Consider the following 15509-nt stretch of genomic DNA (forward strand, 5'->3'; position numbering starts at 1 on the left):
GCTGGCCTCCCTCAGAGCCCAGCCCCGTCACACCTTGGATTGCCTCTCGTCCGTCCACTCCTGCTTGGTGCTCTGGAGAGCTTGCGTCTTCTGCTCGTCCACTTGGACATAGTCTACTCTTTGCTCCTCTGAGAAGAGAAGTTTCTGAAGGGGGAGAAGAAAACGGGTTTCATTCCATCAAATTTAAAAATTCAGCACAATGTCAGTCAGTCTCTGGTGGATTACAGTGTCAAGTATTGGCTGGCCCTCCCTCCTGGGTCGTCACTTGCAGAAATGTCACGCTGCGGGTGAATGTGTGTAAATCTCTCCTCACGTCTGCTCCCTTCAACTTAGCTCTAGCCAGCTGACTCGCCTTGGCCAATATAATATGAGTGGGGTGACGGGTGCCCCTCCTAGAGAGGAGAGAGGCGTCCTGTGATCCTGCACTCTCCCTTTTTCCCCTGCCAGGACACCGGCATGCCTCACGTGGGGACCGTGATGGACTGTCCCACAGGCAACAACTGAGAAGCCTTTGCGGTCAAAAGCCACAGAGATTCGGGGCTTGTCTTCACTGCACAGCCGACCAGAACTGGCTAATGCACCGTCTGGGCTTATCTGTCTATCCTGCTGACCAGCTTTGCTGGAGTATCATTTTAGGTTTCTGGAATGAAATGAAAGCTTAAGGAGAAGTGGGAGCTCATTCAGCAAAAGGGAAGGGAAGCCACACACACAAAATGAAATTATACTGTATATTCTGTTCAGCAAGTGATTTTTCTCATCAAACGATATATTGTTAGCGCAGTCTAGGCCATGACCATCCCGTGCTAAAAACTCTTCAGCTGTCGTCCACTGCTCACCAGCCATTCATTCCATGGCTTCCCCTGTGCAGTGAGTGACAACAGTCAATGGCTAAGGTCCCTTACATGGATTAACTCACTTAATCCTCACGACAGGCTTCAACATAGGCGTTATTTCTGCTGACCACTCTACAGACAAGAATACTACTCAAGGGAGTCAAAACTGCCCAACCTGGCACCTGAGGCCCTTTACGGAGCCGCTTCAAAGCCATCTGAGAGCTCCCGTCACCACTCCCCCGAGTCTAGCCAAGCAGGGCTGTCACTTCTTCCCTCAGCAGGCCCTTCCTATGCCTGGACTACACTTCACCCCACCCTCATCTCTGCCAGAGCAATTTCTCAACAAACGTCATGGTCCAAGCTTTGAAGAGCACGAATACTACATACATTCACACACGCAGACATGCAAAGAACACAGCCCCGAGGGAAATACACCAGGGCTTCTGGGAGGCAGAGTTAGGGCTGATTTTAAGATTCTTCACTGTACGTGTCTGTAGGTTTAAGACTCTGCAAAGAGAACGTCCACAGTGGAAGCATCCAAAACAAAATCCATACCGAAATGGAATCTCCTGGGAATTCTCAGACGCACAGTACTGCCTACCTGCTGCACAGGGGCTGGTGACGCCGAGTTGAAGTCCAGGGCTAAATAGTCCAGGCTGAATTTCCTCGTCCACGTCAGAGCTCCACTGCTCAGCAAGTTGGCTTCTCCGTGCTCCTCCTAGAAACCAGCGCCACAGGATGCGGGTTACCGACTTCTGGCCGGGCTGCCCAGGGGGCGAGCAGCTGCCATCGGACAACAGAGGCCCGATGAGTCCTGTGCAGCTCAGCCCGCACCTCGGAAGGAGAGCTGGCTTTGAAATACAATACAGCCCAGCTGGCCTTCACACGAAGCTATGCCTTCATTCACCATTGAAGCAGCTGGCCAAAATCTCCCCCAAGAAGGAATCATTTTACGGGTCTGACAGGCCCATGATACCTTAGAGGCTTTAAATCCTGAAAAGCTCAATCACACTTATGAAAGTGATAACGTGTGCAACACACACCCATGGCACCACCATCCAGCTTCGGAGTGTGCCACCGCTACATGACACACACGGCACATGCCGAGGGCTGCGTTCTACTGCTGCCTTCGTGTTTTTTTTTTTTTTTTTTTTCCGGTACGCGGGCCTCTCACTGTTGTGGCCTCTCCCGTTGCGGAGCACAGGCTCCGGACGCGCAGGCTCAGCGGCCATGGCTCACGGGCCCAGCCGCTCCGCGGCATGTGGGATCTTCCCGGACCGGGGCACGAACCCGCGTCCCCCGCATCGGCAGGCGGACTCTCAACCGCTGCGCCACCAGGGAAGCCCTACTGCTGCCTTCTTGCCCCCCAAGGGGGTGAGTGCTATCTTGAACTTGGTGTTTACCACTTTTCTTTTTAAAGATGGTTTTATGAATGTGTGAGTGTCCTTAAGTGACATACTGTTTTGTTTTGACTGTTTTGAACTTTTCTCAATAGAACCGTATTGTATGCATTTGTGGCGACTTCAATTTACATACTTCACGTTCACCCATGTCAATGCCCCACTTCATTCATTTTCATTAGCGTACATGATTCCATTACGTAGTTTATTTAACTGTTCCACCGACAACAGGCATTTGAGTTGTTTCCAGTTTGGAGGCTCTTACAAGCAATGCTCCTGTGAGCATTCACGCACCTGTGGAAGAATTTCTAGGGTGTGTCCCTGGGATGTGGGCCCCTTCAACTTGACTATCACCAGCCTGATACGAGGAACATGGTATTTTACTGTGATTTGATTTTCCACACCCTTGATAATTTAATTAATTGGCCATCCTTTCATATGTCTACGGGTCATTCATTTTGTTCTCTTCTGTGAATTATCTGTTTAGGTTTGTTTTGTTTTGCTAATTTTTATACTGAAGTGCTTGTATTTTTCTGATTTGCCTCACATATCTAAGAGACTAACAATTTGTTGGTTATGTGTGTTGCTAATAGCCCATCACAGTCTACAGTGGGTTTTTCTTGGTATTTTGTAAATGAAGAAATGTTCTCGCTTTCAATGTAATACATCAATATTTTCCTGAGTAGTTTGCTCTTGTATTTTGTTTAAAGAATTCTTCCTATGCTGAGGTTGTAATTTGTTTTCCCACATCTTCTTCTAAGTTATCAAGTTTTGTCCTTTACATTTAAGTCATAACCTAGCCTCAACTGATTTTAACATGTGGTGGTCACCCAGGGATACAAGTAATTCCCTTTTGTTCTGTTTGCACCCCACATGGGCAACCCTCCTTTTCCCAGTAATGCAGCCTCTGTTCACATATCACGTTCCCATATGTGAATAGCTGGTCAGTTCTACTGAATATTTTTGCTTTTCTCCTTTAACATGTTAATGTGCTTGACTGACTTGATAGATTCCTTTAATTTATGGTTGTAAGAGCTCATCTCTCAGGGAATATCTGTAACAATAGATTTAAAAGAAACTGTTTCTCCTTCTGGCATAGTTTGTTTGGTTTCTGTCTTTATGCTAGAGCTTCCCTCTTGGGTCTGATCAATCATTCACTACAAATCCACCTGCTTTCCAGTTTCCAATGCGTTCCCGTGTTTGTCTTCTTCAGTGCTTCACAGCCGTGTGGGTTTATGCCTTTAACAAATCCCTTACTGTGATTTTAGAGGAAGGTTTGGGACGGAGGGAAAACAGAAGTCTGTGGTCAATCTGCCATTTTTACCGAGATGCCCATGAACAGATTCTCAAATGTTAAAACCACTTTGCATACCTGGAATAATTCCGACTTGTTCGTGCATATTTTTAAAATTAATTAATTAACTTATTTATTTTTGGCTGCATTGGGTCTCCATCGCTGCATGTGGGCTTTCTCTAGTTGAGGCGAGCGGGGGCTACTCTTCGTTGCGGTGCGTGGGCTTCTCATTGCGGTGGCTTCTCTTGTTACGGAGCATGGGCTCTAGGAGTGTGGGCTTCAGTAGCTGTGGCACACCGGCTCAGTAGTTGTGGCACGCGGGATCAGAAGTTGTGGCTTGCGGGCTGTGTAGTTGTGGCTCGCGGGCTCTAGCGCGCAGGCTCAGTAGTTGTGGCACACAGGCTTCATTTCTCCGCGGCATGTGGGATCTTCCTGGACCAGGTCGAATCTGGTCGAGCTCAATCTGCTCGAACCTGTGTCCCCTGCATTGGCAGGCAGATTCTTAACCACTGCGCCACCAGGGAAGCCCGTTCATGCATATTTTCAGTTTTATAAAGTGCTGAACTTATTTTACTAAAATCTTTAGGATTTCTTTTGTAAACGGCTTTACTGAGATATAGTTCCATACCACGCAATTCTCTCACTTAAAGTGTACAACTCGGTGGTGCTTAGGCTATTCACATATTTGTGCAATCATCACCTCAATTTTAGAATATTTTCATCACCCCAAAACGAAATCCTGCACCCCTTAGCCATCATCCCCTAGTCCCACTATCTCCCCAAGCTCTAGGCAACCACCACTAATCTAATTTCTGTCTCTATAGATTTGCTATTCTAGACGTGTCATAGAAATGGAATCATACAATATGTGGTTGTGATACTGTGATTTACAAGAAATATATATTTGGTCATTCAGATGACCAAATATTTATTTCTCATATATAGTTGGTCTTCAGTCCACGACTCCTGGGTCACAGCTCCCAAAACCCTTCGAATTCCCTAAGTGTTGAGAATGACAGAGATGTCTCTTATTATAGGAACGAGGTGGCACCTGACAACGTGCCTCCTACTTGCGAGGAGAACCAACCATGTGATCAGAAGCTTGGAACTTTCAGTCCCACTCCCCGGCTCCCACCCGATCTCCGGGGAGTGGGGAGGTGCTGGAGCTTGACTCAGTCACCAACGGCCAATGATTTAACCAGTCATACTGTATAATGAAGCCTCCATAAAACCCAGGAGGACTGGGTTCAGAGAGCTTCTCGGTTGGTGAACACCTGGAGGTGCTGGGAGAGTGGCCCCTGGTGACGGCGTGGAAGCTCTGGGCCCTTTCCTCATGCCTCGCCCTGTGCCTCTCTTCCATCTGGATGTTCATCTGTATCCTTTATCATATCCTTTTATCATAAACTAGTAAACGTAAAGTAAGTGCTTCCCTGAATTCTGTGAGCTGCCCTAGCAAAGGGGCCAAACCCAAGCAGGCGGACGTGGGAACCTCCAATCTGTAGCCAGTCAGTCAGAAGCACAGATAACAACCTGGGATTGTGACCAGCAGCTGAAGTTGGAAGGGGTGGGCAGTCTTGTAGGACTGAACCCTTAACCTGTGGAATCTGACGCTATCTCCCGGTAGAAAGTGTCAGAATTGAGTTGAATCCTTGGACACCCTGCCGGTGTCCGAGAATTGCTTGGTGTTATGTGGGAACCCACCCCAACCAACACGCACACATCCTGGAATGGGGTCCAGAAATCCCAAAGAGTGGTCTTTTGTGACTGGCTTCTTTCACTCAGCATATTGTTTTCAAGGTTCATCCTTGTTGTTTCATGGATCTGATTTCATTGTATGGCTGCATAACATTCCACCGTGTAGCCATACCACATTTTATTTACCCATTCATCATTTGGTTGCTTTCACTTGTTAGCCATTATGAAAAATGATGCTATGAACATTCACGTGCAAGATTTGGTTGGACTTATTCTTGCTTAGGATTTTTTAACCTGCATGAATGAGTGAGATTGATATATAATTTTCTACTTATGTTAGTGCTATTTGTTTTGGTATCAAGTTATTTTAGCTTTATAAAATAAGCTGGGTAATATTTCCTCTTTGTGCCATTCCCTGGAGGTGCTTATATAAGACTGCAATGATCGCTTCCTTTTGATAGAAAGTTTCTGTAAAGTTTTGGGGGCCTCGTGATCCTTTGTAGTAAAAATTTCCCTGCGTATTCAGTTTCTCTAATAATTTGTGTTTTCTGTTTTTACTTGAGTCAGTTTTTAATAATATTTTTCTGAGAGTTTGCCTATTTTCACTAAAGTTTTCAAATTCACTCAATGTGAAGTCGTTCGTAGCGTTCTTGCGTCATTAATCTCTGATGTATTTGCAATTGTTACCGCCTTCCTTTGCATTCTTAATATTGTTTATTTGCATGCATTGCTTTCTCTTGATTGGTTGCGTTCAATTTTAATCTCTTAAAAGAGCAAATTAGGTCAGTGTTGATTCTAATTTTGTGGTTTATTTTGTTAATTTCTGTTCTCACCTTTATTCATTTTCCTTTCATGGGGTTTATTTCTTCAATTTATTACTATGGAAAATTTCTAATAAGCAGCCAAATTGAAGAAAATATGCTATGAGCACCCATACACCTACCATCCACGGTCTACCACTAACATTTGACTACAATGACCTATTTGTGAGTCTTTGGACTGAGGATGGATGTCTTTCACGAACTGTGAGAAACTGACATTATCCCTTTACATATTGCTTCTCTATTTTTTTTCCTATTATCTCCTTCTGTAACGCCGACGGGACAAATGTTGGACCTTCTCGTGCTATCTTCCATTTCTCAACTTTGTTTATGTCTTTATCTCCTTGTCCTGACTTATCAGGAACTTCAAAACTATATTCTACTTCACTAAATTACTCTTTGGGTTCAGTCTGTTTAACTCACCCGTTGAGTTTCTAGTTTCATCCCTATTTTTATGTCTAGAAGTTCTAAATGGTCTTTTCTAATCCACCTGGTCTTTTTTTTTTTTTTTTTTTTTTTTGCGGTACACGGGCCTCTCACTGTTGTGGACTCTCCCGTTGTGGAGCACAGGCTCCGGACGCGCAGGCTCAGCGGCCATGGCTCACGGGCCCAGCTGCTCCGCGGCATGTGGGATCCTCCCGGACCGGAGCAGGAACCTGCGTCCCCTGCATGGGCAGGTGGACTCTCAACCGCTGCGCCACTAGGGAACCCCCACCTGGTCATTTTTAAATAGTATCTTTTGGCTCAGTCCAACTTTCAACTCATCTTACTTTTTAAATATATAAAACATGTTTTTTTATATGTGAAATCTAATATTTCTAATAATGACTTACTTCTCTAGGTGATTTTATCTTTTGTAATTCCTATTGATTTTCAGGATTTGCAAGTTCTCAATACCTTTGGCCCGAGAGATCCCCTTTCCTTTCTTGGCAGTTGAGTTTTGGATTTACAAAATACAATTTAAAACTATATTCTCTACCATTTTAAGATTATTTTTATATGGTGGTCATGCGGTTTTCACGGTACCTTGCCTACTGAAGTGCTTCATCAAATTAAAAAAAATAGAACAGGGACTTCCCTGGTGGTGCAGTGGTTAAGAATCCACCTGCCAATGCAGGGGACACGGGTTCGAGCCCTGGTCCGGGAAGATCCCACGTGCCATGGAGCAACTAAGCCCGTGCGCCACAACTACTGAGCCTGAGTGTCACAACTACTGAAGCCCGCGAGCCACAACTACTGAAGCCCTTGCGCCTAGAGCCCATGCTCCGCAACAAGAGAAACCACTGCAATGAGAAGCCCACGCACCGCAACGACGAGTAGCCCCCGCTCGCCGCAACTAGAGAAAGCCAGCACGCAGCAAAAAAAAAAAAAAAAAAAAAAAAAGAAAGAAAGAAAGAAAAAGAAAAACAAGAACAAAGCTGGAGGAATCACACTCCCTGATTTCAAACTATATTATAATCCAAGTAGTGTGGTAGTGGCAAAAAAACAGACGCATAGATTAATGGAACAGAATATACCCCATAAATAAATCCATACTTGTGTGGTCGATTAATCTACGACAAAGGAGGCAAGAATATACAACAGAGAAAAGACAGCTTCTTCAATAAATGTTGGGAAAACTGGACAGCTACATGCAAAAGAATCAAACAGGACTACTCTCTCACACCATATACAAAAACAAATTCAAAATGGATGAAAGACAAATACCAGACCTGAAACCATAAAACTCCCTGAAGAAAACATAAACAGTATATTCTTTGACATGGGTCTTAACGATATTTTTTGGTTACGTCTCCTCAGGCAAGAGAAAGAAAAACAAAAAGTAAATAAAAGGGACCACATCAAACTAAAAAGCTTTTGCACAGCAAAGGGAACTATCAATAAAACAAAAGGGCAGCCTACTGAATGGGAGAAGATATTTTCAAATGATACATCTGACAAAAGGTTCATATCCAAAATATACAAATAACAAATACAACTCAACGTCAAAAAAACAAACAACCTGATTAGAAAATGGGCAGAGGACCTGAATAGACATTTTTCCAAAGAAGACATACAGGTGTCCAACAGATAGATGAAAAGATGCTCAACATCACTAATCAGCAGGTAAATGCAAATCAATACCACAATGAGACATCACCTCACACCTGTCAGAATGGCCATCATCAAAAGAACACATGTAACAAATTTGGTGAGGCTGTGGAGAAAAGGGAGCCCTCGTACACTGTTGGTGGGCATGTAAATTGGTGCAGCTGCTATGGAGAACAGTATGGAGGTTCCTCAAAAATTAAAAATATGATTCAGTAATTTCATTTCTGGGTATTTATCACCCCCCAAATACAAAAACACTAATTCGAAAAGATACATGCACTCCCACGTTCAGTGCAGCAGTATTTACAATAGCCAAGACATGGAAGCAACCTCAGTGTCCATCAATAGATGAATGGATAAAGATGTGGTATACGGATGTGTATATATATGTGTGTGTGTGTGTATGTACATGTGTATATATATATATATATATATATATATATATATATATATATATATATAGACACACACACAATGGAATGTTACCCAGCAAAAAAAAAAAAACAAAAAAGCAAAGAAATCTTGCCATTATGACAACATGGGTGCCTCTAGAGGCTGTTATGCCAAAGTGAAATAAGTCAGAGAAAGACAAACGCTACATGATCTTACTCATACGTAGAATCTAAACAAAACAAAAACCAAAAAGCAGGGGTTTCCTTGGTGGAGCAGTGGTTGAGAATCCGCCTGCCAATGCAGGGGACATGGGCTCGAGTCCTGGTCCGGGAAGATCCCACATGCCGCGGAGCAACTAAGCCCATGCACCGCAACTACTGAGCCTGCGCTCTAGAGCCCGCGAGCCACAACTACTGAGCCTGCGAGCCACAACTACTGAGCCCACGAGCCACAACTACTGAAGCCCATGCACCTAGAGCCCGTGCTCCACAACATGAGAAGCCACCACAATGAGAAGCCCGCACACCACAACGAAGAGTAGCTCCCGCTCGCCGCAACTAGAGAAAGCCCGCATGCAGCAATGAAGACCCAACACAGCCAAAAACAAAAACAAAAAATGAAAACAGACTCACAGATACAGAGAACAAATGGGTGGTTGCCATAAGGGAGGGGGTGAGGAGTGGGCGGAATAAGTGAAGGGGATTTGGAGGCACACACCTCCATTATATAACCCATGGGACTGTACTCTACAGTGTAAGGAACAGGATCAATAACATTGTAGTAAGTCACAGAGGGACAAATGCTTACTAGACTTATCACGGTGACCATTTCATTCAATGTATGCACATGTCAATCATTACGTAGTACACCTGAGATGAACAAAATGTTGAACATCAACTATATTTCATTAAAAAATCAAGTAGCTAAAGAAGGATAGGTGACTTTAATAAAAGAAAACTTGTATTTCAGCCCCTAGCTTAAATTTTCACATTCAGATAAGAACTTGTCCTCAAAGAGAAAAAAATTATGCATATGATTATGTGCAAAATTGAAACTGAATTATATTAGTTCTGTCTACCAAATGGGTTGTTTTGTGGAACAAGTGAAATAATGTAAATCAAAGTCATTTGAAAATACCATATTACTGAATTTAAAACACACAATTGAATGAGATGGGATAGGCTTTAAATTCATTTATGTGGTGGTTCCCTCAGAGCTACCTTCCTTCAGCCAGTTTTCTGGGCTCTTAATCTACTGTGTCATATTGCCTAGCAATGTACAGAGACAGTCATTAATCAATGATTATATACAGGCAAGAGACCAATCCTGAATTATGCTGTTAATGAAACAGTGGTCTTTCTCACAACCTCGAAGATCAGAAATAACTGCTAGTGTCTGGAATGATTCTGCACTTGCTTCTATGAGGTTATAGATTCACTTCCCTTCTCTGTTCTCTGGAGACAAAGCACAGCTGGGCAGTATCTTTTATAAGAGTGTTTTCTTCTAGAGGTTTCCCAAGGGCCATTACTAAGTGTGCAAACTATTGGGAATACCACAGCAGACTGGATATGAGTCACCTTCCAGAACAATCTGTCAAACAGAAAGGCAAAACGAAGCATTTAATTGCTGTTTTGAGAATTTTAAGTGCCTGTTATTGTCACATATAGGAGGGCCGAGTTCTCTTCTCAAAAGTATATAGTCTCAGTGCCTTGAACACTGTCCTTCTAAGATCTCTTTTTCAAAATTTCATAGTTTAAACAGAGATTCTCTCTAGAGTTCCCTACATTTTAAAGTTCTGGCTAAAGGGCCTGATAATTGCCAGAGGTGCTAAAAGACCCCCCTTCTCTTCAGTAATCCATTCTCAACAGAATCCAAAGTAGAGAGAATGGAAGGGACAACAGAGGGCAGGAGGACAGATTGAACCATAAATCGTTCATCAAAGGATCGAGATGTCGGGTCTCTGTGCACTCTGGGCCACAGAAAGACTCTACCAGGAGTCTCCAGAGACTAGACCCATCCATGACCCGGGACACTGGGCCACCCTCCCAACGGGACTCTAAGTGATTCATCTTTGGTAAAGGTTCGGAGGCAGTCAGGGCAGGGCTACCCAGTGGTGTGGTGGAAGGGGACATCCAATGTGTGAGTTTTCACGGCTTAGACTCTGGACATCCAGGAAGCCACAAACCTACTGGAGTCAAACACAATATCCCAGCCATGGTGAAAAGAGTTGCTAGCATTTCCATTTTCCCATTACACGTTGCAGCCCTGGGTACACTTAAAACTGTGGCCTCAAAGTGGTACGAGGAGCTGAATATTGCAGGAAAGAAAACCGACTTCATAACAACTTGTTCCCAGTCTGGAAAACATTGTAAGCTGGTATTACAGTCAAGTAATTGTTTTAAGATTGCACAGGACTTTCTGAATGCTATGTTTCCTTTACAGTGAACTGATAATATAGATTGGGGTGAAGAATAAGAAGAGTGTGAAAAATACAGGATTACCATTTGCATGTAGCTTTGTTCCTCTTCTCTGGAAACAGAATTGGCAAAAAATCTTGCAGGATTAATACCATTTCTTTCTGGAGAGAGAAAGCTGGTTCGATTGCTAAGAACAGAAATATAGGTGAGGTCAAGGCAATGTCTTACAGCTGCTCTGAAAGCCAGCCAAGAACTGACATGGCCCCTCTGGGCTTTTGGCCCTCGCCCCCGCTTCCCCATGCAACTTCCTTCTGGCCAAAGCAATTCCTGAACCAGGAGAGAGACTACCCCGCAGCTGCCGTCCTGCTATGGGGAAAAGGGTTCCCAATTCTCAAAGGCTATTTTTTTTCCAGGCCCTCCATGTGACACAGCTCATGAGCTTTCTAGAAAGAGACCAAGGCATCATATCATTTAGAGAAAAACAAAACAAAACAAAAACGCTCCTTTGAGGCTCTCTTGTTTCCATTCAAAGTAACCAGGAAAAGTAAGGAAGTGTGGTCATTCCTTTGATAGGAATCCACTTTCATCCAAGGCTCTGCAGTTCTGTCTGGGAATGTAGTTCACTGCAGAACTCTGCTTTACAGAGCCGTTGTGTCCTGCAGCATATAGGGTGAACTAAGAAACTCCCAGGCCAGGCTCAGGACTCTGAAATTCCTACAAGGACTCTGAAATTGCTACACGGTGAGATGAAAGAGTGCAGATACGTTTTGGGGTTTGTCTCCTGAGCCCACGTGAATTGGGATTGAAAAAGAACCTTTCTCTGTTGGTACTAGGGTTGTAGCATGTAAGTAAGGATCTAAGGGACAGCCATCCCAGGCCGTGAGGATTGTGCAACAGAGAAGCAGACGTGAGAGACAGGTTCCCAGCAGCACTCTTGTTCCCGATTCCATTGTCCTGGGAGACTGACTTATGGTCCTTCCTCTGTGACCTACAAAACACTTCCAGCTCGGGATAATAAATCCCATCCCTCATTCGACTTAAGCTAGATCGAGTGGGCTTCGACTTCCTTTAACCACCGAGGCCTGAGTAACGCTGGGAGTGCACCGGATGAGGCCCCTATGAGCAATCAGACTCACCAAGGCACAGTGCGGGTCCTGGTGAGAGACGTGTGTTCCCGGATGGTGGAGAGGCTTTTCAGGTCCAGGGGAGGTGACCGTGCTACAAGGTAACACATGACAACCAACATGGTAAGTTCTCAGGGGTCCAAGGCCACAAACTGAAGACTATAAAACTATGACATTCCATCAGATCCACATTTACTTACAAGCAGTTGACGGTGAGCGTGCTTTTTGCTGTCCTACTCTTCCCTGCCTCACGGGGGGTAGAGGGGACAACCACCGAGCCAGTGGCTACACGATCAGCTGGGCTTACACCCGGTCGCTACACACTTATCGAGAACTCACTGTCAGGCACGGCTCTAGGTGTCCCAGACTGAAACTGTACCTCTCTCCCCCATCGCTCTGCCTTAGTTAGAGTCATCTTCGGATCTCAGCTCAACAGGTCCTGCTTAGGAGGAAGGCCTTCTTTGACCTCCAGGCAAGATAAGGCCCAGCTCATGGGCTGTCATGAGTTCCTGTGCTTACCCTTCACAGCACTCGCCCACTTCGTGACGATACATTCAGCTGTGATGATCTGATTTGGCTCTAGACCGACCGCGTTCTGGGAGCACAGGGTTTTCTGGCTTGTTCACTGCAGTAGCCTTGGCATCCCATTCCCCCTCAGCTGCCCGACTTGCTGAGTTGGTCGTGAGCGTATTCCTCTATTGCTGCCTTGACCAGCTTGGTTTTCTAGCTCTTTCCTCCACTAGGCCACACAGGTGGAGAGTGTTCAACTCCGCTCCATATTGCCAGTGACTTTCGTGCTGCTCAATCGGTTGCCCAGGAGCCTCAGACCTGCCAGGTGCTGAGCTGGAAAGGACATATGCGTCGTGTAGTCCCCGGGGAGAAGGTCTCTCCTGGCTGTGATGCACCCTGGTCTCGGCTTCACTGACCAGACGCCTCCTGGCTACACCCCCTGCCTCTCCTGCTTGGGCCGCAGGGTCCAACCCCGGAGCCACACGTGTAAGAACCAGCCCCTCCTGGCCCAGGCGTCCCAATTAATCCACAACCACACGTCCAACCAAAATCTCTGCGCCTCCATCACTAGGTCTTTTAGAGCTCTAACATCCAACGTGGTGGCCACTAGCCACATGTGGCTATTGAAATTTAAATGCATTAAAATTAAATAAAATTAAAAACTTCAGTTCCTCAGTTGCACTGGCCATGTTTCACTTGTTCAACAGCCACATTTTCCTCGTTACAGAAAGTTCTGTTGCACGGCGTTGCTACAGAAAAGTCACTGAGCAAAACAACAGTATCTACCTCAAAGTTACAGGTCCCTGTGAAATGGTTTCTGGCCAGCCTGAATGGCTACTTCCTCTAAAGCTCACGAGACGGGGTCTGTTCCCCTATTTAGTACCTATTGAATGACTCTACTTTTTCTTCCAGGTGGTTTGGACATATCTTTCTCCCTGCTTGCTCGCTCATCTGTGCCTCTCCCAGAAATGTGATTTGACTCGAATTGAAGAGGGGGAGCCTGGAGAGGACCGGGCATAAGCAGACGACTTAGTTCCAGCTCTGGGCGGGGCCACCTGAAGCAGCAGAGCCGGCGACGGAGCCAATGGAGTGTCAGGGGTCATGGTCACGGTACCAGGTGTTTCCTTGGAATCGCCCAGCCCTACTGGGCAGGTGACGACGAGCGAAAAAGGAAGTTGGCAAGTTACCCTGACCTGCTTTCGCTCGTCCCCTCTTCGCCCTCCTCCCTGCCTGTTCCGGCCGCTCACCTCTATGCGCCCCCGCCCCACACACCTCTTCTGCCGGGCGCTAGCAGGGCACTGAGCGACGTGGCGTGCGACCAGGTGTGCATGAGGAATCAGTGTCAAAGGCCATTCTTGGCTGCCTTACACAAGGTGGACGCCTTTGTTAGGGAAGCAGCCAAAGATGAGTCCTCTGGAGTGAACTTGGCTCCTTTCATCCTTAGGGTCCTCCCCACTCAATCCCAGCCATTTCTCCCGCCCTTGTGCTCCCCAGGCCTCTGGGCTGGTTTCTCTAGTGTCCCCGAGACGGTCAGGAGGGACGCTTTGCCACACGGCCACCAGGCCTTGCTCCCCAGTCCCACGCAGCAGGCCTGGGGAAGTAACTTACGTCTCCTCTGAGGCTTGAGATCTCTGTTCACGGGGGGAGGCTCCAGGTCCGCCGGGAGCTTGGGCAATGGGCTGGAGATGCTTCCTGAGCTCATTGGGATGTAGTCGTCAGGGCTGCAGTGGGGTCCGAGAGCAGAGGCGGCGGCCTGGGGGCTCATGGGCACGTAGCTGTCCTCAGTGCTGGCGGAAGCTGGAGGGGACATCGGGAAGAACCTGCACGGCTGCGAGGGAAAGCACAGAACAGCCATGGAAACTGCTTCCAGTGGGCAGCCTCGGCTGCACATGGCATTTCAGTTGCAGATTTTCCAAGAATGACTTTGAACTTGCTTAGGAAAGTCAGACAAGCCTCTAACTCAAGCTCTGCCTCTGGACTTAGCGTGTGAGGTAGGTGGTGACTCGCCTAGATCTCATGCCAGAAGACAGAGGTTAATGAATTTATGCAAACGCTTTAAGCATCATGTGATGACTTCAGCAGGTGCCCCAAGTTTGGGGAAGCGTCTGGACCATTAGAACTGGCAGGGTCCTCAGAGCACACAAAGTCCAGTAGCTCCCAGACAAGTTTAAGCCTTAATGGGAGACTGGAGGGGTCCTCAGAGATTCACAGTGCTGTCTTAAAAGACATCATGGGAACGTAAATAGGTCAGGCTATTTTTCTGGTAAAAATTGAGGCTTAAAGAAACTCAAGTACCAAACTTACCAAATTTAAACTTAGCCGCTTATCTCGGTGTCTTAAAGATTGGCCTTCTACATCACCTGCAAGAAACAAGCAGGGTGGTGAAAAACGCGGACAACATCAATTGACGCTAGGCTCCTAGCACCTGTGCACCTCAGGGCCCTGTGTGCAGCTCCAGGGAGGGAGAGAGACTTGCTATTGAGTCTAGCTGGGCAGTCAGAACACCTTCCCCCCACAGATGGAAAGCGGACCAGATTTTGAAGAGGTTGCTGTATGATGGCTTCAGTTCTCTCTGTGAACTGGGGAGAGTCAGAGCCAGTAATTAACAAATGCTCGTTGCATTTGTTACATGAATTTTCTGCACTTAGAGATGGTAGAGGCAGAGCTGGAGGTCTGAGGAGAGGGCAGCAGGCGTGAAATAGCCCTTGTGATGAGCAGCAGTGCGAATCGGTGACCATGAATTTCTGAAGCAAGAGTCAGCGCCTCAGGTACAGATCCGGAGAGAGAGGAGAGCTGGATGAGTCCAGGATCAGACATTTGTGAGACGGATGTGACATAAACAGTGTGACGTAAACATTTAGAATAGCTGTTGAACTGAAATAGGAGATGTCCAGAAGGTAGCAAGATATATGGGCCTAGATGCAAATGAGA

At 46.1% G+C, this 15509-nt stretch overlaps 1 protein-coding gene across 2 annotated transcripts in view; it reads right to left on the bottom strand.

Moving 5' to 3' along the window:
* Positions 1 to 27: 27 nt before the first annotated feature.
* The window catches only part of GAB3 (GRB2 associated binding protein 3), a gene marked incomplete at both ends in the record, with an annotated part of 60168 nt that continues 44686 nt past the window's right edge, over positions 28 to 15509 (bottom strand). Inside the window, 6 exons of one of the 2 annotated variants that reach the window (XM_082681320.1) lie at positions 28 to 144; positions 1435 to 1551; positions 11029 to 11131; positions 12081 to 12162; positions 14187 to 14406; positions 14883 to 14938. In XM_082681320.1, the coding sequence (XP_082537446.1) occupies positions 28 to 144; positions 1435 to 1551; positions 11029 to 11131; positions 12081 to 12162; positions 14187 to 14406; positions 14883 to 14938 (695 nt within the window). The remainder of the gene's footprint in view (positions 145 to 1434; positions 1552 to 11028; positions 11132 to 12080; positions 12163 to 14186; positions 14407 to 14882; positions 14939 to 15509) is intronic. The other variant, XM_082681321.1, reaches the window with a different exon arrangement.

This window comes from Grampus griseus (assembly GCF_964374135.1).
Source record: "Grampus griseus genome assembly, chromosome: X".
In the NCBI taxonomy this organism is placed as follows: Eukaryota; Metazoa; Chordata; class Mammalia; order Artiodactyla; family Delphinidae; genus Grampus; species Grampus griseus.